The sequence below is a fragment of the Typopeltis vanoorti genome, chromosome 21 (assembly GCF_054136105.1).
Source record: "Typopeltis vanoorti isolate ZY-2024b chromosome 21, IOZ_Tvanoo_1.0, whole genome shotgun sequence".
NCBI lineage: Eukaryota > Metazoa > Arthropoda > Arachnida > Uropygi > Thelyphonidae > Typopeltis > Typopeltis vanoorti.
Genome location: NC_143569.1, coordinates 42,524,423 through 42,548,674, shown reverse-complemented (window position 1 = coordinate 42,548,674; position 24,252 = coordinate 42,524,423). Strand labels below are relative to the sequence as shown.

The 24,252-nt window shown below is 35.2% G+C and overlaps 1 protein-coding gene across 6 annotated transcripts in view; it reads right to left on the bottom strand.

Annotated features, from left to right (window-relative positions):
* LOC150094789 (uncharacterized) overlaps positions 1-24,252 on the bottom strand; it is a 151,302-nt gene that overhangs the window by 46,731 nt on the left and 80,319 nt on the right. For 3 of the 6 annotated variants that reach the window (XM_090411535.1, XM_090411536.1, XM_090411537.1), the window contains one exon: positions 20,163-20,272. The exons of the other annotated variants lie outside the window; for them this stretch is intronic. In XM_090411535.1, coding sequence (XP_090267661.1) covers positions 20,163-20,272 — 110 coding nt within the window. The remainder of the gene's footprint in view (positions 1-20,162; positions 20,273-24,252) is intronic. 6 annotated transcript variants of the gene reach the window in all.

Genomic DNA, 24,252 nt, shown 5'->3' with positions numbered 1-24,252 from the left:
GAAGAAATAAATATAAGACCTGATAATATTGGAGTCTTGACAGGTAACAGACTGATTTGGAAGAAAATTGTAGATAGGAAGTTAGTAATGATATAAATTTTTCATGTAGAACTATCATATCCTGTACACCCCTTGAGGGTATATATCAGGAATTTGATGATGATGAAGCACATACAGAGATAGATAGTGATGATGCTGCAAATGCCAAACAATGGAAATCAACAAAGCTGCCAATCTTGCTTCAAAAATTTAGTGCTGATGTCATTTGCAATGCTAATGAAAGCTTCTTTTTTTTTATTATTATTATTGTGCTCGTTAGATAGTTCCCTGTGTTAAGAACAAGATACACCACGGATTAAAGAAAACAACAGATAGTGGAACTGATAAATGAAAGCTGTTAGATATTGAAAAAAATGGCCAGGCTTTGATGTTTTAAAGGGTTTAGAATGAGGAGTTTACCAGAACAAAAATGAGTGGATGGCATCTGAAATTTTCAATCAACATCATCATCAAATTCCTGACATGTACCCTCAAGGGGTGTACAGGATAATAGTACTACATGAAAAATTTACATAATTACTAACTTCCTATCTACAATTTTCCTCCAAATCAGTCTGTTACTTGTCAAGACTCCAATATTATCACATCTTATATTTCTATCATTTAAGGCGCTTTGTACCATATCAATCCACCTATATCTTGGTCTTCCTCTGGGTCATTTTCCTGCCAACCTGGCAGAAAACTCTTGTTATGCTAATCTTTCCTCACCCATTCTGTTTAAGTGACCATACCACCTGAGAGTAGTTCTGCTAATGCATTCCTAGATGCTGACAATATCAAGTTATTTCCTAATATCCTCGTTTTTAATATGATAATGCCATTGATGTCATCTGTTCACTCCTCGAATCTTTCTCAGGACTCTCATATCTGAGGTCTCTAGTCTTTGGTCAAGTGTTTTACTTCTGACCCAGGCTCTCAGATCCATAGGTTAAAACTGGTTTGAACACTGTCTTGTATACAGTGTTCAAATAATTAAGTGTTCCGACTAATTTCTCTCTTATTGCATATGAATTTATTCAATTGACTTCCTACCATGCCAGCTTTGTTGATTCTGTTGTCTATTTCCATATTTAATTTGCCATCTTCAGTAAAAATCGTGCCTAAGTAGCTGAAATGTTTTACTTATTCAACAGGTTCCCCATTCACAACACAGTTGACATTTTCAACGATTCTGCCTATTTTCAGTCATTGACTTTTTAATGCTGACCTTCATACCATATCTATTACAACAGTTGTTCAATTTAGTCAGGGAATCTTGCAAACTTGTAGCGGATTTATTTAGAAGTATAACATCTTCCGCATAAAGCAAAGAGTTGACATTAACATCTCCAATTCTGATATCATGTTTAATGCCACTTTCCTTCATAATGTGATCCATATAGATAATGAATAACAGAGGGGAGAATGTACATCCCTGTCTCATACCAGATTTAACATTAAACCATCTTCCTGTACCTCCTTCAATTCTGACTGCTGACTCACAACTCAAATAAAGACTAAGTATTGATTGATATAATGCCCCATCGACACCATATAACCGTAGCGTATTGAATAGCTTCTCTCTTGGCACCTTGTCATATGCCTTTTCCAGGTCAACAAAACTCAAATACAGTTCTTTGTTATATTCCAATGCTTTCTTGACTATTTGTCATAAAGTGAAGATCTAATCCTGACAGCCTCTATTTGGCCTGAATCCAGATTGTTCTTCACCAAGCTTTTCTTCCACAATTCTTCTCAACCGTTTCTCAAGTATACTTGCATAGATCTTGCCAGGGGAATAATCAGTAGGGAAATACCACTGTAATTCTCACATTCAGTTTTATTTCCCTTTTTATATATGGGTACTATTAGAACTCTACTGCAATCATTGGGAATTCGTCCCTATGTCCAGGCTTTCTGAACTATGCAGTTCAGCCACTGTAAGACTTTTATATCCACCATACTTCAGCATTTCTGGTCGAATATCATCTTCTCCTGGTGCCTTTCCACATTTCAAGGCTTTGATGGCTTCAAGTATGGATATGTATTCCTGACTGTATGCATGGTCAGTGTTTTTTACCACTATGCTATCATCACTGCTTGTTTCTTTTAGCAGTTTTTCAAAGTAATCACTCCATATTTCAAGCATATCTTTTTCTCCCGTTTTCATATCACCTTGATCATCTCTAACTCCTTTTACAGCACTCTTTCCTCCATTTCTAAGTTTCTTCAACAACCTCCAGAATATCTCACCACTTTCTTGATATTTATTTTCTATGTTCTTGCCAAAGTCCTCCCATGACTTTTGTTTAGCTAGTTTTACACAGTGTTTTGCTTTCTTACATTTGTCTCTGTATTCTCTAAGAGCAAAAGTTGACTTATTTGTCAGGAACTTTTGACATGCTTTCTTCTTTTCCTTCACTGCCTCTTTAACTTCCTGTGTTCACCATGGAGTTCTGATTTTTCTATCCTTGCAGACTACATCACCACATGCCTCTCTGGCTGAATCAATCGGGGTTTTCTTCAAGACTTGCCACTGAATCTCCAAAGGTTTGGTTCCTATTCTCAAACTCTTTCATATTTTCTTCAATAATTTTTGTGTATTTAGTCTACAGTTCACATCTGAGAGCTGCTCAACTTTTATTCGCTTTAAAACTTTTTACATGTTGTTCTTTTCGATATGAAATTCAATTTCATCCTGCTCAAGACTAAATAGTGATCACTTCCAATTTCAAATCCTCTGTACACTCTGGTGTTCTGCACCAGAGAGAAAACATCACTGTCAACAATAACCTAGTCAATGAGACTTTTCGTATTCCTTGCTTGTTCTCTCCATGAGAATTTGTGCACATTTTGATGTTGGAACATGGTGTTAGTAATAACCAGTCCATGTCCTGAGCAGAAATCCAACAGATATTTGCCATTATTATTAGCTTTGCTCTTTTCTCCAAATTTTCCCAAAATATTTTTGTATGTCTGACAATCATTTCCTACTCTGCTATTTAGATCTCCAAACAAGGACCAACTTTTCCTTTTTCATTGTGTCAGTTGCTTTTTCTAAAGCATCAAAAAATTCCTCCACTTCTACCTTAGTAGAACCTTCTGTGGGACCATAGGCACAAATAAGTCTCATTGGCCAATTCCCCATTCTGATATTTGCCTACATCACTCTACTTGAGACTGCCTGCCATTCAAGAAGATTAGGCTCATATTTTTTTTGAATACTATGGCTACTCCTTCTTTTCCTTGACTGTCACTGCCTGAATATAACATTTTGTATTTATTGCTCAGAAAGATCTCCCCAGTTTTTGTCTTTTTTGTTTCAGTCACCCCTATTATGTCGATCTGGTACTTATCTAATTCTTCAGCTAGTTCCATTTCTTTGCCATTCATGCTTCTTATGTTGATAGTACCGATCTTTAATTCTGGTGATGTTGAGTTGGGGTGTGCTTTCAGATTTGTTCCAGTAGCTGACTTTTCGCTGTTCACCCTGGTTCCCTGGCGAAAACAACGGGGGCCTTGTTTAACCGGGCAAAGCCCCAGCTGGCATGAAATTTTGTCATATTGTACCATCATTTTCTATATTAGTTTAACCAGTAAGAATGCAATTTGGTCAGCTAAATCCTAAATTGCCAGCCCATCCTCATTCGTTCAGTTTCTAGGTAGATACCCAACAGGGTGCACCACGAGAAGGTGAGGATTGGACATTAGGTCAGAAGCCTTGGTCGGTTCTCTGCATTCCTTTAAAGGCTATGTGGAGGTCTCCTCTCAGTTATACAGCTTTGACTCTTAAGCACCCCAAAATTTTTAATTATTGGGTAAAAAATTGCAACAGAAATTGAAGAAAATTTTTACTGGTTCTTGACAATTGTGCCGCAAACTCTAATTTAGATTTTCTTAAAAATATATGATTATTTTATGTGGGAATTCAATGAAAGCAGTCCTATATCTGCACTAGATATCTGTGCTGAATTTGTTCAAATGCAATGAATAAACCCGATGTGTCATACCAGATTAATTCCTAGAATGTTATTAACTACACTAATGTTAAATATGTATATAAATTAAGTAACTTTAATAGTTACTTTAATTAAATAAACATTTTATTTAATTAAAGCCAACTGGTTTAAATTTATGATAAGTCAGTAATTTTTCTGCTCAAACAATAAATCATGCAAACTGTGTAAAGAAAGATGAAGAATCCAGGCTGATGGTACAAGGTGCTGTTTGGTAAGTTTGAAGTTGAATTATGTATGGATGTTGACCAGCAGACATGTAGTTCTACGAGCTTAAAGGGAAGTAAAAGTATGATGGCAGCCAGATTGGTGGACTGAAAAGAAACAATCAAGAAACAGAATCCATGTTGGAATTTTAATGGTTATTTTATCATCTATTATCATCAGCACTGAGAAAATATTATCAGCACTGAGAAAAGGTTAAAACTAATTTTTGTAACAACTTTTTGTAACAACACACGCAAATACAATACAGTGATAAGTAAAACAAGTGAGTGAAACTAAAGTCCTATCTAGGTGGTGTGCCCTCTATGGGCGTTTGCAGGTGGCCTAGGATGTAAAGAGGGATCTCTGATAATTAATGTTTCCCAAATTTTGAGAAGTTTTATGCAACTGTATTTGTTTACATTAGGTTGATTCCTGAGTGCAGATGCAGATTCAAAAAACAGTCTTTCTGTTTTGAATTTACTATGGTGGAGCATGGTGGTTTTTAGATCCTGTGGGTTGTATCCAAAACATGGTCTGCTAGGCCAGATTGACCACAATTGTGATTGCAGATGTATGACTTGTGTTGTTCTAACCAGATGGTTGCTGATCTGCCTGTCTGTCTGATGTAAGCCAGCTTACAGGAACAAGGTACTCTATATAATCCAGGCACTAAGAGAGGAGGGAGCTGATCTTTGGTGGAACGGATAAGGGTAGTAAATTTATGGTGGGGCTTAAACGCTGTATGGAGGTTGTACTTTAACAACCTGGCTTTTTTTTTTCTGATGTGCCATGGAAGGAAGGTATGATGATAGCATTTCTGAAATCCTTCTGAAGAGATAGTCAGGGAATGGAGAAGGAATTGATTATTACTTTTTAATTCTCTAATCACTGTAGCCATTGAATCTGCATCTGCACTCAGGAATCAGCTTAATGTAAACAAATACAGTTGCATAAAACTTCCCAAAATTTGGGAAACATTAATTATCAGAGATCCCTCTTTACATCATAGGCCACCTGCAAATGCCCATAGAGGGTGCACATCTAGATAGGACTTTAGTTTCACTCACTTGTTTTACTGATCATTGTATTGTATTTGTGTGTGTTGTTACAAAAAGTTATTTATAATCCCTGAAGATGTCTCTGTGAAAGATGAAATATTGGAAGAATTAAAATTAGTTTTAATTCCATTAAACCTCCATCAAGAAACAGAACATCCACAAAACATGCTGGAACGAATAAGACAGAAACAGTGCACCTATTATACAGCTGCCCTTCAGTGATTGGTATCACATTAGAGAGAATGCAATACTCCAAAAGATACTACAGTTGGATAAATTTCAGATCTGAAGAGGCAAGAGACAACATACTCGTGCATTATCAAAAATAAAGGGAAGTGTAAACTTTCTTCCAAAGGACTTTGTCTTATTTCTTATAAGACTAATCTCAAAGACACCTTGGTGGCACAAAAGTTAACAAGGCTGTCTTCAGTTCATAAATGGTAAGGAGATCTATCTAGAATACCTTTGCCACGGAAGTTTCCTAAGCTTGAAACATTCAAGCACCACATAGTCTATCAAATGTTCACCAGCAAACTCCACAGAGAAATGAGGTAGAAATAGAGCATATACTCTAAATACCAAATTTCATCCAGCCAGAATAGAATGATCATTTTGTATAATTTCAAGATGCATTGCCATAAATTGTGCATGTGCAAACAAGCCAATTTTTGCAAGAATGCCACCAAATACTAAATTTCAATAAACTTTGTTCATCCAGAGTTCATTTCATTTAATGTCACACAATGATCAGCATTCGTTTCAGTAAATTATGGAGACTAGAACCATGCTTGGAATAATTACTTTAATTTCTCGACATTCATATTAAGGTCATCATCTGGAGTATGTATATGCACACGTGCACAAACAAAGACAAGTTAAGTTATATTTCAAACATTATGCCAAAGTAACAATGATTTGATCAACTGCTGTGGAAAAAAAAAAAAAAACATCAAAAGTATAATCCAGAGATTAGGTAGAAATCTTAAGAGAGCAAAAACTCTCATTCACTACTAAAGAACTTGAAATACCAGAGAAATGCAATTTTCATAAGTAAACTCTCGGTGCATAAAAGTAATTACTAAAATAAAGAGCCAAAAGGTTTCAGTTCGGCAATGCAAAATTATACAAGCAAAGTTAATATTAGATCCAGCATTATTTCAAAGCCGAATGTAGAAATTATGAAAGTTTCATAAAGTAAGTTGACCAGAGAGCTTACAGGAGCCTGATCTCCGATGTCAGGTTAGTGAAACCCTATCAAAATGGACTAAAACAAGGCGAATATATAGATGCTTGGGTGGCACCTATGTCTTCTAAGTAGTCCACACCAAGGCAACTCGTGAATGCTGGGGAGTGTATTCCTGTAAGCAGGATATAGCTTTGATGTAGTTTTATTTTATTTTTTTCTTCCCCACAGGAGGTCAAGGCCAGTAGAATAACTGGTTTAATCAAATCATTGTCACTGTGGCATAATGTTTGAAATGAAATATAGCTTGTCTTTGTGTATATATATATATATGTGTGTGTGTGTGTGTGTGTGTGTGTGTATATACTCCAGATGTTGACCTCAATATGAAGGTCGAAATGTCAGGAAATTAATTATTTGTAACAACGTCGTAGTTTCCATAAATTACCAAAAATGAATCCAGAGTTAAGGTTATATTTCTCAAGAGAGAAATTAAGAAATACAACCTTAATTACATTAAGGAGTAGATGATATTCGACCAGAAATGCTGAAGTATGGTGGTATAAGAGTCTTACAGTGGCTGCACTGCATAGTTCAGAAAGCCTGGACAGAGGGACGAATTCCCGATGATTGGAGTAGAGCTCTCATAGTACCCATATATAAAAAGGGAAATAAAACTGAATGTGAGAATTACAGAGGTATTTCCCTACTGAGTGTTCCTGGCAAGATCTATGCAAGTATACTTGAGAAAAGGTTGAGAAGAATTGTGGAAGAAAAGCTTGGTGAAGAACAAGCTGGATTCAGGCCAAATAGAGGCTGTCAGGATCAGATCTTCACTTTACGACAAATAGTCGAGAAAGCATGGGAATATAACAAAGATCTGTATTTAAGTTTTGTCGATTTGGAAAAGGCATATGACAAGGTGCCAAGAGAGAAGCTATTCAATACGCTGCAGTTATATGGTGTCAATGGGGCATTATATCAAGCAATACTTAGTCTTTATTTGAGTTGTGAGTCAGCAGTTAGAATTGAAGGAAGTACAGGAAGATGGTTTAATGTTAAATCTGGTGTGAGACAAGGATGTACATTATCCCCTCTGTTATTCATTATCTATATGGATCACATTATGAAGGAATGTGGTATTATATCTGATATCAAAATTGGAGATGTTAATGTCAGCTCTTTGCTTTATGCGGATGATGTTATACTTCTAAATAAATCCGCTACAAGTCTACAAGATTCTCTGACTAAATTGAATAGCTGTTGTAATAGATATGGTATGAAGGTCAGCAATAAAAAGACAAAGACAGTGAAAATAGGCAGAATCATTGAAAATGTCAACTGTGTTGTGAATGGAGAACCTGTGGAACAAGTAAAACATTTCGGCTACTTAGGCACAATTTTTACTGAAGATGGTAAACTAAATATAGAAATAGACAACAGAATCAGCAAAGCTGGTATCGTGGGAAGTCAATTGAATAAATTCATATGGAATAAGAAAGAAATTAGTCGGAACACTAAATTAGCTGTATACAACACTGTGTTCAAACCAATTTTAACTTATGGATCTGAGAGCTGGGTCAGAAGTAAAACACTTGACCAAAGACTAGAGACCGCAGATATGAGAGTCCTGAGAAAGATTAGAGGCGTGAACAGATGGCATCAATGGCAATATCATATTAAAAATGAGGATATTAGGAAAGAACTTGACATTGTCAGCATCCAGGAATGCGTTAGCAGAGCCAATCTCAGATGGTATGGTCACTTAAATAGAATGGGAAAGGAAAGATTAGCAAAACAAGTGTTCTCTGCCAGGTTGGCAGGAAAACGACCCAGAGGAAGACCAAGATATAGGTGGATTGATACGGTACAAAGTGCCTTAGACGATAGAAATATAAGATCTGATAATGTTGGAGTCTTGACAAGTAACATACTGATTTGGAGGAAAATTGTAGATAGGGAGTTTGTAATGATGTAATTTTTTCATGTAGTACTGTCATATCCTGTACACCCCTTGAGGGTACATGGCAGGAATTTGATGATGATGATGATTGTATTTATACAACCTTAACATCAGTAATCTTAATGCATATGTAAAAAAATTTCAAACCTATCCACCTTCTTGCTTCCTTTTTTTTGACAGTTAATTCTGTTTTTATGAACTGCCAATCCTTAGAAACAAAATTATTCAAACTTTTGCTGCTCTAATTCAGATACCTACCTTTTAGGGCACACTTAAGGGTAAAATCTGGATAACTGGAAGACCCCCATCTATCTTTTCCTCTTCATTTCATGAAGAGGATAAAACCAGGGCTTCTGACATGTTTAATCCTTACCCTCTTGTAGTGTAATGTAAGTCACCTTCTAGTAATATACTCTAATAGTAGGCATCTAAATAAATATTGCATTCTTCTTGGCCTAAACCAACACGAAATGATGGTACAATATGATGGAATTTCATGCAGGCTGGGGCACTATCTTGTAAAAAAGTCAATCAACCATTGCTTATGTCAGTGATATAGGATGAACAGTGAAAAGTCAAATATTGGAACAAACTACAATTCAACATCAGCAGAATACAAGATGGGCATCAGCATAAATAAAACAACCTGGCAGAGAAATTAGAGAAGTACCAGGTTGACATAACTAGTGTTACAGAAACAAAGAAGACAAAAAACAGACCAGATGCTTCTAAAAAACAATATATTATATTCAGGAAATAATGAATCTTCACTGGCAGGCAATATCAAGCAGACTGATGTGGAAAAAAATATCAAAATGTGAAACTGGACAATGAGACTAACTTGATCTTATGGTCCCACAGAAGGCTCTACTAAGAAAGAATGGAGAAAATTTTCAAGTCATTAGAGAAGGCAGCTGAAAAAGCTGTCCTTGTTAAATAACAAAGATTGTTATTCAACAAGGACAGACTTTCCAGCAGAGTAGGAAATACATCCCAAGCATATAGAAATGTTTTTTTTGGAAATTTGGAGAAAGGAGCACTCTAATAAAAGGTAAATAACTCCTATATTTCTGTTCAGGACACAGACTAGTTATTACCAACACACCAAGTTCAGGCAGAAAGATGTGCTCACAAATGCACATGGCAAGAAGAAATGAGACATCATCAAATTCCTGGTATATACCCTCAAGGGGGGGTGTACAGGATATGATAGTACTACATGAAAAATTACATCATTACTAACTTCCTATCTACAATTTTCTTCCTAATCAGTCTGTTACCTGTCAAGACTCCAATATTATCGGATCTTATAATTCTGTCTTCTAAAACACTTTTTACTGTATCAATCGACCTATACCATCGTCTTCCTCTGGGTCTTTTTTCTGCCGACATGGCAAAGCACAATTGTTTTGCTAATCTTTCTTCTCCCATTCTGTTTAAGTGACCTTACCACCTGAGATTTGCTCTGCTAACACATTCCTGGATGCTGACAATGTCAAGTTCTTTCCTAATATCCTCATTTTTAATATGGTATTGCCATTGATGGCATCTGTTCATGCCCCTAATCTTTCCGAGGTCTCTAGTCTTTGGTCCAGTGTTTTAACTTCTCGACAAGCTCTCAGATCCATAAGTTAAAATTGGTTTGAACACTGTCTTATATACAGCTAATTTAGTGTTTTGGCTAATTTCTCTTTTATTCTATATAAATTTATTCAGTTAACTTCCTACCATACCAGCTTTGTTGATTCTGTTGTCTATTTCATATCTAATTTACCATCTTCACTAAAAATCATGCCTAAGTAGCTGAAATGTGTTACTTGTATAAGTTCTCCATTCACAATGCAGTTAATATGTTCAATGTTTCTGCCTATTTTCATTGTCTTTGTAATGCTGACCTTCATACCATATCTTTTACAACAGTTATTCAATTTAGTAAGGGAATCTTGTGGACTTGTAGGGGCTTTATTTAGAAGTATAACATCATCCGCATAAAGTAAAGCGCTGAGATTAACATCTCCAATTTTGATATCAGGTTTAATACTACTTTCCTTCATAATGTGATCCATATAGATAATGAATAACAGAGAAGATAATGTACATCCCTGTCTGACACCAGATTTAACATTAAACCACGTTCCTGTACTTCCTTCAATTATAACTGCTGACTTACAACTCAAATGAAGATTAAGTATTGCTTGATATAATGCCCCATTGACACCATATAACTGTAGCATTTTGAACAGCTTCCTCTCTTGGCACCTTGTCATATGCCTTTTCCAGATCTACAAAACTCAGGTACAGATCTTTGTTATATTCCCATGATTTCTCAACTATCTGTTGTAAATATGAAAATCTGATTCTGACAGACTCTATTTGGCCTGAATCCAGCTTGTTCTTCACCAAGCTTCTCTTCCACAATCTTTCTCAGCCATTTCTCAAGTATACTTGCATATATCTTACCAGGAACACTCAGTAATGAAATTACCTCTGAAATTCTCATGTTCAGTTTTATTTCCCTTTTTATATATGGGGTACTATGACAGCTCTATTCCAATCATCTGGAATTCGTCCCTCTGTTAAGGCCTTCTGAACTATGCAGTGCAGCCACTTTAAGACTTATACCACCATACTTCAGCATTTCTGGTCAAATATCATCCACTCCTGCTGCCTTTCCACATTTCAGGCTTTTGATGGCCTTTTCCACTTCTTCAAGTATAGATATGTATTCCTGACTGAATACCTCGTCAGTGGTTTTTACCACTGCTTGTTTCATTGACACTAATAAGGAGTCTCACTAAGTTACTATCTAGAGATATCTTTGTGCTAGTTTAAGATATAAGCGTATACAGGAGATTTGAAACAGGAAGTGATAGTCATTTAGTTTTCATTAGGATAAAACAGACTAAGTGTGGAAAAAAAGTTGAAAAAGAATAAAAAGTCTAGCAGTTTTCAGAGGTAAATTGTATATTCAAATATACAAATATTCAAATAAGTCTGCCAACAAGAACCAAACCTTAGAGAATCAATGGCAGACTGAGGAAAACAGTGATTCAGCCAGAGAGGCATGTAGTGAAGATCACTGCAAAAACAGAAAAGTCACATGGGGATGCATGAAATGAAAATAAGTCATGGAAAAGTACATCAAAAGTTCTAAGCAAGCAAGTCAGTATTACAGAGAAAATGTAAGAAAGCAAAGCACTGTGTAAAAGTTGCTAAACTAAAGTCATCGGAGACTGATAAGAATATAGAAGTATATACACATATATCAGGAAGATGCAAAACATTTTGGAGGCTATTGAAAATGCTTTGAAATAGAAGAAAAGAGTACTATAAAAGGAATAGACGATAAAGATGACATGAAAACTATTTTCAGTTTTCATGCAAACTGGAGTATTTGCTTTGAAAGATTATTAAATGAAACAAAGAAGTGACAGAACAGTGATGCAAGCCTGGCTAGCCAAGTGGTTAGCATAAACCCTCTCCAACCAAAAGGTTGGCTCAAGTTTGTGGGCATGGATATTTGTGATTGTCTATAGGTGGGAGACGAATTTCATCACCTGAAGCAGCTTCTAAAAGTTCCATGCTTGGTCTCAAGAGCAGGGTTTCCAGATTATGTAAAAATTAAAAAAGAAAATAAGAATAACAGGAAAAAAATGCTTTGCAAACCTACGGTAAACCAAATTTACAACTTGTCATGGGTGGGAACAAAATTTAAAAATTTAAATTAATTAAAACAATAAAATAAAAATAATCAAGGGTAATGGAATCAGACTACACATCAACTTGAGTCAAAAAGCCATCAAAAATCTCAGAAATGGAAAAGCAGCTGAAGTAGAAATGTGACCAGAAAGGTATGGTTAAATATGTAAGTTTCACCGTGCCTGCAATACATAATTCACAATGCAAAATCAGATGGTTGAATTTCCAATGCTTGGGGCCTGATAACATTCATCTATAAAAAAAAAAAAAAAAAAAAAAAAAGGGGGGGGGGGGAATAACGCAAAAATTACAGAGAAATTTCCCTACTGAGTTTGAGGATTTATGCAAGTATGATTCATACCAAACAGGGATCATCAAGATCAAATTTTCACTTGACAACAAATAGTTGAAAAATCCTGGGTAACAAGGATCTGTACCTATAAGTTTTGTAGATTAAATTATTATTATGGGCGACTCCAAGGAGTCCTTAGACTCATCGAAGGAGGCCCTAAACATCATGTCCATAGCAACTATTCGACATTCACACAGTATCTATCACACTTTGCCTTGAACTCGTTCACCGTCATAGCACCCACAACCTCTGGCAGCTTATTCCACTCATTTACCACTCTAAAAGTAAAAAACCCAGCTCTAACACCCTTACTAACCACACTCTTGCCCAGCTTCCATGGATGCCCCCTAGTCCTCCCACCACCAGTCCTGTTATCAAACATATCCTCTGAATTAATCTATAGAAACCCTTCAGTAATTTGAATGTCTCAATCACATCCCCCCTTTTCTACCTATCATCCAATATCTGCAACCCACAGATCTTCAACCTGATTTCATAAGGTTCATTCCATAGACCTGCTATCATCTTGGTCACTCGCCTCTGGATCCTCTCAACCTCCTCCCCATCAAGAAGAAACCTAGGTGACCAAATCTGGGCACAGTAGTCAAGATGGGGTCTTGTCAAGGCTCGATACAGAGGAACAATAACTTGCTTATCTCTGCTCATCAAAGTATTCTTCAGCATCTGAGTGATTTGATGAGCTCATTTAGCCACTTTTGCAATGTTTCCCCTAAAGTTCAACTCCCTATCCACCAATACTCCCAAGTCCCTGGCCTCCCCAATCTCCTGGAGTACAGTTCCACCAATGTGATATACTGCTGCTAATCTTATCACCCCAAAATGCATAACCTTACATTTTGCCACATTAAATTGACATCCATTCTCCTTAGCCCAAACCTCCAATCTATCCAAATCATCCTGCAAATTTTGACATCTTCTGCATTCACTATTGCCCTATCCAACTTTGCATCATCAGCGAACAAATGAACCATCCTCTCAGATCCTTCCCTATATCGTTAATGAACAAATTAAACAGCAGTGGTCCAAGAACAGAACCTTGCGGCACACCACTAGTCACAGGCCATCCTTTTGGACTCTACTCCTGAGTAAACTACTCTCTGGTATCTCTCCATCAACCACCCTCCTATTCATCTCACAACCCTATATCCATTCCCATATGTTGCAGTCTATGGATTAGAATTCCATGTGGTATCCTGTCAAATGCCTTACCAGGTACAGCAGTAGCACTGTAAACCCATTACCCTTATCCAGTTCAGTCGTCACTAGGGTAGATCATGCCTCAGTAACATGCTCAGGTTTTATAACACAGTGACGTAAGAAAATGAGATACTGTCCCCCATACAGTATCTCATTTTCATCAATCCATTCCTGTATTTTTCCCTTGACTACTTTCTCCAAGAGCTTGACAACAACTCCTGATATGCTGATCGGTCAGTAATTTGCAACAGTAGTCTTGGATCCTCCTTCATGCAGTGGAACTATTTTCCCCTCTTTCCACCCCTTCGGACTACCAGACTCGAGACTCAGATTAAACAATATGGTCAAGGGAACTGACAATTCTTTAGCCGCTTCACGTAAGACCTGTGCTAGTATACCGTCCAATCCCACAGATGTATTCACATTAAGGTTCTGTAATAGACAATTCACCTCCACTTCATTCACCACAATTCCGCTATAAACTAATGGTTCCTTCATTTCTTCAATGTCACCACCTGGATGATATACACTTGCTCACTCAGTAATTCCACTATATTGACTGATTCAGTGACCTCCCTACCATCGGCATTCCTTAAAATCATTCTGCAGTGTACAGTTTTTCTTTTACTTGCGGCATATTGAAAAAACTGTTTGGGATTCTCTTTAGCTTGCATGGCTAATTTCCTTTCATAATCTGCTTCTTTTTTTGCCACACTCGTTACCCTTCTGGCCTGTGCTTTATACCGTTCACGTGCCTGCAGGTCACCATTCTCCTTAAATTCCCTCCACAGCTGTTTCTTTTTTTGCAACTCAAGTTTAATGGTGTTATTCATCCATTTAACCCCTACTTGATTTACTATTCGGGACTCTAGATATACAGTCAGCCATAACCTCCTGCGAATGCTCCTTGACCACTTCCCATGCCCTATCAACATCCAGCCCTTGCAGTTTTACATGCCATGGCACCGAACCAAGCAATCTCCTAAGCTTGTCATACTTGCCAGCACGGTAATTCCACATGTACCCTGTCTTAATCGAAAATTTCACACATTTAGTCACCTCCCAGGTCAAGATCATGTGATCACTCTCACCAATAGGTGGCAACATGGTCATATTCATTACAGTCAAATTCTCAGATGCTATTACTAGGTCAAGCACTCTCGAACCCCTAGTATTTTCCATTACATGCTGTCTCAGATAGTTATCCTTTAGTAACTGAATAAAATCCAGTTCCTTCTTCACATGTGTCCTCTCCTCCTTCCAATCGATGTTATCATATTGGAAGTTTATTTATTATAGATGTTACCATAGTTGAAATCCCCATAATAATTACCCTCCTACTCATTTCATCAATTTGTCTATGCATACTATCTCCACCATCTATTTCATCACCTGGTCTATAGCAGCACCCAACTTACATTTTGTTCCATTAGTCTCAATCTCACACCAAATAGCCTCAAATGAGCTCTTTTCACTACCCTGCAATACAACTTCTATTCTCCTTGGCTGCAGTTCATCTGCTATCATCAATAACACTCCTCCCCCATTTTATTTTCTCTGTCCCTCCTGAACACACTATACCCTACACATTCTATCCCACTAACTATATCATCTTCTGTCAGCCATGTTTCATTAATGCCAATAACCTGTGACCAGGAAGAGCCAACCATGGCTAAAAATTCTTCCTTCTTGTTCCTAATACTCCTGGCATTAGTATACATGAAATGCAGAGGTCCATTTGTCCCACTCCTATCTTGATGTGTTATACTAACTATTCCATTCTGATTTCTTGTCCTTCGTACTGGCTCGGGCACATTATATATATTCTTACACTCAACTGCCTCACTGATGTCTGCATATCCACTTCCTCCCCTCCTTAATAGTTCTAGTTTCCCTGATTTTGCACATCAACTCTCACTTCACTCAGCAACACTTTTTCCAGTCTTCGCGCACCAAATCCATTCAAATGTAAGCCATCCATCTTGTACAAATCCTTTCGCCCATCAAACTCACTCCACACATCCACAAACTCCACACCACACCATCTACATAACCTGCGCATAAAGTCATTTGCGATTATGGCCCCCCTTCTAAACTCTTCTCTGTCATACCATGGCAACAGACTCACTATCCTAACTCTGTCACTCTTTTCTTTCGCTTAGATCTGGATAAAGCAGGTGATAAGGTACTAAGAGACAACCTTCTCAAAATACTACAATTATATGGCATTGTAAGCCAATAGTAAGAACTAAAGGAGATACTGGAAGATGGTTTGACAAAATCACATGTAAAATAAGGATACAAATCATCTCCACTGTTATCTCATTATCTACATGAAACACATTATGCAGGTTAGTGGCATTAAGATTGATACTGAAATTGGGGATGTTAATTTCAGCTCTGCTTTATGCTGATGAAGTTATATTCTTAAGTAAAGAATATAAGTAAAGAATATAATGATTCTTTAGCTAAACTGAATAACTCTTCTGCATCCTAAATGGAAAAACAAGTAACCCATTTCATTTATTTAGACACAATTTTTAGTGAAAACAGCAAATTAAATATGAAAATAGACAACAAAATAAGCAAAGTTTGTATGATAGGAAAGTCAACCAAATAAAATTAAGGAATAAGAGAAATTAGTTAAAAACATGAAAGCAGCAGTATACAAGAACAGTGTTCAAAACTCAAAACAATTTTAACTTATGGATCCCAGAGCTTCGTTATAAATAAAGTAGTTGATCAATGAAAGCCACAGATATGAGAGCTCTTAGAAAAAGTGTTTCAGTGAACAGATGGAATCAATGGCAGAATCATGTTAAAAATGAAAATATCAGGAAGAAACTTGACATCATTCAGGAATGTGTGAGCAGAATTAATTCACTTACACAGAATGGGAGAGGAGAGATTAGCAAAGCAAGTGTTTGATGCCGGGAAAAGACCCAGAGGAAGAAGATCAGCTAAGGCTGAAATAAGATGACACTACTAGTCTTGATGATATAGACTAATTAGAGGAAAACTATCAACAACTGTAACATAAATTTATATTACTATCAAATTATCCTGTATATCCATAGACGAATATCAGGAATTTTATATTTTTCAGTGCAGATGCACCTTCATGTGAACTGTACGAATTTTAAGATCACTATGTAACTACCTTCAGGCTATTTAAAACGGCAAGAGCAATCCAAAATATTCTTAAAATATGCAACTAAATCAATGAAGATAATACTTTAAGGCAAACCAATGCATAAATATATAGTTATATAGTAAATAAAAATACTGCTTTGCATAATGAAGTAACAAGAAAACATTTCAATGGTAGATGAATAGCATTAACAGTACTGGGTTACAATGCAAAATGAATTAGTCAACTTTGAAGTATGCAACAGTATTTTTGAGGTAATTTTTACAGGACTTAATTATAAGCCCCCCCCCCCCCCCTTCCTCCTTTAAATAGCAATTTAACAACTCTTTCAACAACTGAGGGATTCAAACTTTATAACCAATTTCAGTGAATAACAGCTGCTTAAACTATGTGTATATATATATGAATCCTACCAGTAAACATACACATGTAAATATTTAGTATTGTAAGGTAGACTAAGAGTTATATAACTTGATAACCCTGCTGAAGAGACCAAAATGAAATATTTATTTAAATTATTACAGGCCTTCAATAATACACAAGACCATGAAATTCATCAACCACATAACAAATATAATCCATATATTTAGTTGAAATACTCTTTGCCACAACCTGTTTTGCTTTGCCCAAGTCGCAGAAGTAAGTGTTCTATTTTTTATGACCAGGATATGTGACTTAATATAGCCTAAACATATGTTTAACTCAAATTGAAATTTCTGCAAATTTTATGACAATTGTTTTACTGTATTTGCAACTTCTCAGATGAAGGAAGCACTGCTATCCTTGACTGGATAGGTTTTTTCCTAAGACAAAAAGCCCCATACAGTGAAGGATGGTTGTTAACTTGTCAGATTGATAAGAAAAGAAATGTGATTTACTTAAAAAAGATATCAAAACTGCAAAATGTATGGATATTCAGTGATTATAATAAATTCTTATGTAATTTCATAATTAAAATCATCAATGTTTATATATAGGAATTTACAGGAATTTGGCATTTCTTCATTCATATGTATTATTCCAGTAGACTAATCTGATTCTGATTTATTCTAGTTTGCACTAGTAATTGTGTATTTATCTTCCTTAAAGCATTGAAGCTTTAAACCCACAAGCTGGATTTAAACAGGACAAGTTGCATTTTCTTCTTTTTTTTTTTTTCCCCTTTCAAAATATGCTGCTTCTCAACTTAGTGCCAATATCCCATAAATATTAATGAAAACCTGGTTAGTATACTTTATATTCTTGAAATTTTAGCAGCAGGATCAAGAAGAAACTAGATTCCTCTCCCACACCACAAACTTATACACAGATCTTGAGTTGTAGAATTTTTTTTTTCCAGCTGGTTACAATGTAAATTATACTCACTCAACAAGAAATTATATTCTTGTTTAATCCTTTATCCAAGGATAAGGAAAGAAAGTTTGAGCATGCTGACTTCACATCAATTGCCTCAGTATCCCATTAATGCAAAGCACACTTCCTTTTGGATGTGCATGAATTGCATCTATGCTTTATGGGAAGGGTAACTATCCAGATCGATTTCAACCCTTTATTGAGGTCTCATTTGCAAGAGCCAGACCATGGAAGTTACTAAGGTTGAATTAAAGCAAAATCTGTACATTTTCCAAATACAAGTAGTTTTTCTTTGCTGTGAAGATACTTCTAGTGTAAACTTAACTTTATTTCTTACACTTGGAGAAAGGATTAAACAAGAATATAGTTTCTTTTAAGTATTATTTATTTTTTAATCCAAGTGAAAACCTTTCCTGCAATTATCTCTATTACAGGGTATTTTAATAAGATGATACACCTTTTTACTACTTATATATAGAACATATGACCTATGCATTAATTCAACCTTGATATCTTCTTGGGTCTAGCTCCTACCGATGAGACCTCAAATGAAGTTCGAAACTGGTCAGGGTAGCGACCTTCCCATAATGCATAGCTACAATTAATGCAAACTGAAAAGGAAGTGTACTTTATTATGATATATATATATACATGTCTGGAAGGAAGAGTGTTTTGCATTATGGAATAATAACCAATTGATGTGACACCAACAGTTTACATAAAAGTAGCCTAGTCATGAACACTTCATGACTGGCTACTTGTATATACTTCATCTGCTGTGCAATTTAAATTATCACATTAGGTATCTTATTTTTTCTCACATCAGTGAATAACCTGTATCCATGTTCTTAACTTTTTAAAATAACTTTTTCTTCTTTACATTAGTACCCAAGGAAGATCTAAATATTGTTTTTATGTTGAATCCAAAGTCACAGTCCCTCTGGAAAATGCTAAAAATGTAAGGCTGCCCTCTGCTGAGGAAAACATTTTACATAATTTAGAGAAAGATGATCATTTGAAGCTGTGATTCAGGGTAATACTACATGTGCACACTGCTTGAGGTTAAAAATGGCCAAGATATTATATCACGATAAACGTATGCACTGTATAAGATTGTATAAACAAACAGAATAACATTCTAATACCCTCCCACTTCCTCTAATATAATACTTGATTTTCTGCATATCCGTTATAACAAATTTACACTTTGTATTTTAATTTCTTCAGTTTCCTTTTGATATGCTACCTTTTCTTTTATAAGAATCTATTTCACAGTATCACCATAATATATTATAAATGAAGGAGAGATGAGAAAAATTTATCCAAAAAGCTTAAATCAACTATTGGATATTTAAGTCTTCTACAATTCTCATAAAAATTTTAGATCTTGGATTAAGCATTTAACAATCTCAGTAAAACGGGCTACTCTTGCAAATTTTAGCATGAATTTTTTTTTGTGACAAAAGTATATTGCTCCAAACATTTCTGAATGAGACCTTTGCGATCAGCATTAAGTGGTGCATAGCATACATAAAAAAAATAAAGCAATTAACTTTTATTCATTCTAGACGATGAATATTTCCAATTTCAATTTTTAACACTTCAAATCTTCCTAGTGTTTTTTTTTTTTTTATCACATCTGCAATAATCCATTCTAAGAATATCAAACCATTATATCCAATCTTCACATTTAGTTTTACTATATTTTGTTTGGCGATTCCTCATGATGAACGATTTGTTATACAGAATTTCTACTATGCATTCTTTTAAACTATCATCACATATTCTTTAAAGGTGGGCATGCATCTGTAGTAGAGAAAATGGATTACATCTTGATAGAAAACTTCTACCATTTTTGTTGAAGAAGCTTTTCCAATTTTTTTTCTAATGGGGAATATTCTTGTGTTCTAACTGGAGACCTACCAGTTCTTGTTGGTGAATAGTTTCTTCTGTCACTGACCCTTGATGGTGAATTACTTCTACCAAGTAATCTTAGCGGAGAAGAACTCCTCTCATGAAATCCTGATATTCCTCTGTAATGACAATGGTAAAATAAACAAGATTAATATATGTATTTAGATGTGTTCAATTTTGATTTTCCAAGGACTAGAGCAAATTAATAATAGGTTATCAGTTTAATAGGAACACCTCTGGGTAGAGTATCAGTTGGTCAAAGCAGCAAACACTACAGCATAAGAACTCCATGCTGTGAAAAATGAAAACTTTCACATTCATATGAAATCATGTAATAATTTGATTTCTAAGACAATTTGTAAAATATCACTGGGAGAATAATATTCTACCGGATATTTACACTTAAAGAATATACATCATACCATGTATATTGCAAGGAGAGACCAAAAAAAGAAAATCTCTATTTTATGCTAAGAATGCAAAGAACAATAAGATGACAGACTAGATGTTAAAAATTATGAATGGACATAAGCATTCCAGGACCTATATTCTCCTGTCAAAATATTACTTTATCCAGTTTTTGCTCTAAAGAATCCTCCATCCCTCTGTCCCTCAAATGAAAAAACATGGAGCAGCAGGATATATTCAATTAGAAAAATAAGCTCTGAAAATATACTAATATTAATTCAGTTTAATAGAATGTTGTAACTGTCAAGAAAAATTGAGACTAGAAGGTGCACAAAAATACCTGAATCTTGCAAGAGAACAAAAAATTCTGAATCATAGCTCCGTTCTAAATAAATTAGTGAAATCACTTTTTATTTGCTATTTATTAATAAACAAAGTGATATAGTAGGTATTCCAAAAATATATATTTCATCCATTTCAATGGAAAACAAAGTCTTAAATGATCACCTTGTCTATTAGGAGTGCTTAATTCATGTTCTTTATATAAAAAACAAACCTTAACAATAAGCAATCAGTGCAATTAAGCATGCTATCACAAATGCTGAAATCATACAACACATACCATAATATTGGTAAAATGTTTGAAGACAGCACTAAATCCAGTTAAGGTGTTCCATGATAACTTGCTGAATAAGACATTTTGTGCAACAAATGTAATGATAAAACTTGCAGAACAGGAGTTATGATAGAGCTTGTGAGAAGAATAATAATGTAGTGAACGAGAGACCTGAAATTGTAATTACACTACTGAATGAGTATATTACAACTCACGAATAGTCATATTTCAATCCAAATTGTAAAAATTTCAGATTTATGCTCTGGTTATAGCTTGAAAAATAGTAAATATTTTCTAATCTTTACAGATACACAACACGAAGATTTAACAGAGGCACATTTATTGAAATTTTATCAGATAGAATGAAAATAAATACTGTGTGTGTGTATGGCACATATGCTCAGCCTATCTGCCACACAGGAAGAGGTATATCATACATATGTATATGGCACATATGCTCAGCCTATTTGCCACATAGGAAGAGGTATACCATACATATATAGGCATACACATCTCTAGGCCAAGCATGTCTGCCACATAATGTTTAGTTTCATCTTATCTGATAAAGTTTCAATATATATATATATATATATATATGTTTATGTTAAATCACTTTGTGTAGCATCCATAGACTGATTAAAAACTATTCACTTTATTCAAGCAACTTTTTTTTTCAAAGATTACAGCTATCATGTTGACAAATTGATAAAAGTCATAGATCCTCAAAAACCTGTAGGTACTATAGCATCACTGACATTTAAAATTATTTTCACATAAATGTCAATGATGCTAAAGTACCTGCAAGTTTTTGTGGATCTCTAACTTTTGTCAATTTCTCAACACTCCTCACTAATTCAATTCATAAAATAGATAAAGCAAATTTAGTGTATTTATTTAATGCAAGAATATGGTGTAACATGGCATCATATGAATTGAGAAAATCCATATAAATTAATGAAACTTAAAAATCGATTTAGAGGGTGTTCCTATTAAATGTTTAACCTAGCAGAAATAAATAACAGTTGGACAAGAGTGGTGCCCATATACATACACATATATATACACACACAGATATGTACATTTACATATGTTACAGCTAAAAACTGAATATGGAGATTCTCATGATAACCCAATGAATGTGCATTTGAGTTAAAGCAGTGGCAAATTCTAAATGTAATTTACAAGCTGTACAATATATGAACTTTTTTTTTTAATACCTGATCCACACATAAAAGGTCACAAGACCTATAATACACTAGTGCTGTGTGTAGGCAAAAGGAATAGAAGAAATTAGGAATCTGTTCACATTTTGCTTGAACAGCTGAGGGGTTGTAGTCTTTGGGGAAGACAGAGTGGTGGAGACTGTTCCAAAGGACAGAAGTAGATGGAATAAAAGAGGAGGCAGTGAAGTTGGTTCGGTGCATCTTGTTTTAATGATTTTGAAGGAGTGGATGAATAATAGTGGCCAATTCTGCAGAACCGTCCATGAAAGTATTTGTAGAAAAGACACAGGCAGAAATTGAACGTCTGTGAGAGAGGGATCATTAATTAGCCAGATTGCCCTCTTCTGATCCATAAGTCAGGTATCACTTGCCTCGAATCCTCCATTTGCCATGTGGAATGCCTATCTTAGAAAGTGAATAACATAGTTAATTTCTAAAATGAAATAAAATTAGAAAGTTTGTTTACATATTTGATTATTAATTCTAATCAAAAGATTGTTATTTGACAGTATAGTCTAACTTTCAGCAAACTGCAAGAAATGGCACTATAGCAAACTCATCTGCTATAACAAGATCTCAGCACATACCCCACAGCATCAATACTGTAGTAAAGAAAATTCACTATAGCAAAAATTCTTTTAGTTTCTAGAAATCTTTATGGTAAAGATTGACTTCACTTATTAATAACAACTGACAGAACACGGCAAAACAAGGATTATTTTTGTTATTTCTGCTGAAATCATGCTGAATTCAACCAGCATTTTCAGAGCACTGAGCACTTGTCTAAAATGACTGCAACCAAAGTATATAGTGGAAAAATTTAACTTGTAATGGAAAAGTAAATTACTAGCAAGTTTCCTCTGGGGGCTATAGATAAACAACAGCACGGAATACTGAGATCTTGAAATTACCAAACTTCTAAACAACATGATATAGCCATGCTTAATGAGAACAGAGAGAATGCTTCAATACTGCTGCCAAATCCAAAATTAACCATTCAGATTTGCAATGACCTCCAACATTGGATTGTTGTCCTCTTCAACCTGTGTGTCAAAAGACTGTGCACTAGTCCTGACGTACTATAATGCAAACTATCCCAATCAGACAAGACGAACACAAACGACACATTAAATACCTCCATTTTGGTAAAACCAGCCTTTCTGACCACGCACTCCAAACATACCACAGAATTGACTGGAAAAATACCACGTCCCTACACCGCACCAAAACCTGGTTTGAGAGAAAATTTAAAGAGTCATGCGAAATGCTCAAACACAACCCAAATCTCAACAAAAATGATGGCCTAACGATTTCAAGAATGTGGAGGACCCATCTACAACCTGTATAACAACCTAAACTAGCCTTAGAAAAACCCCACTACAAGAAGACAACCTGGTGAAGTGTTTGGAACATTCAACAACAACTGAAAGAAATCATTTTATAACAATCAGAACTATCCAGAAGAATATTAATACATAAGGACTTCAGCAGTTTATTGTGGTTGTATTTATTTATTTATAATATATATATATATATATATTTTTTTTTTTTAATTAATTTATTTTATTTTTATTTTATTTATTTTTTTTTTTTTTATCACTAGAGGTCAAGCTAGGAAAAAGGATTTATTAACTACGTAGATTTAGTTTACCGGTATACAGGGCATGAGCATGTAGCTTGGTTCCTTATACAGTTGTATTCTTCCGATGATGACCTCGATATAGGGGTCGAAACGTCAAATTTTATTTTATTAGTAATTAATAAAATAATCTGTTCAACGCGTGTGTTTTTGTGTCCCTAAATTTACAAATATGATTACTATAATGCAGTTGCATATGCATTTCTCAAGTTC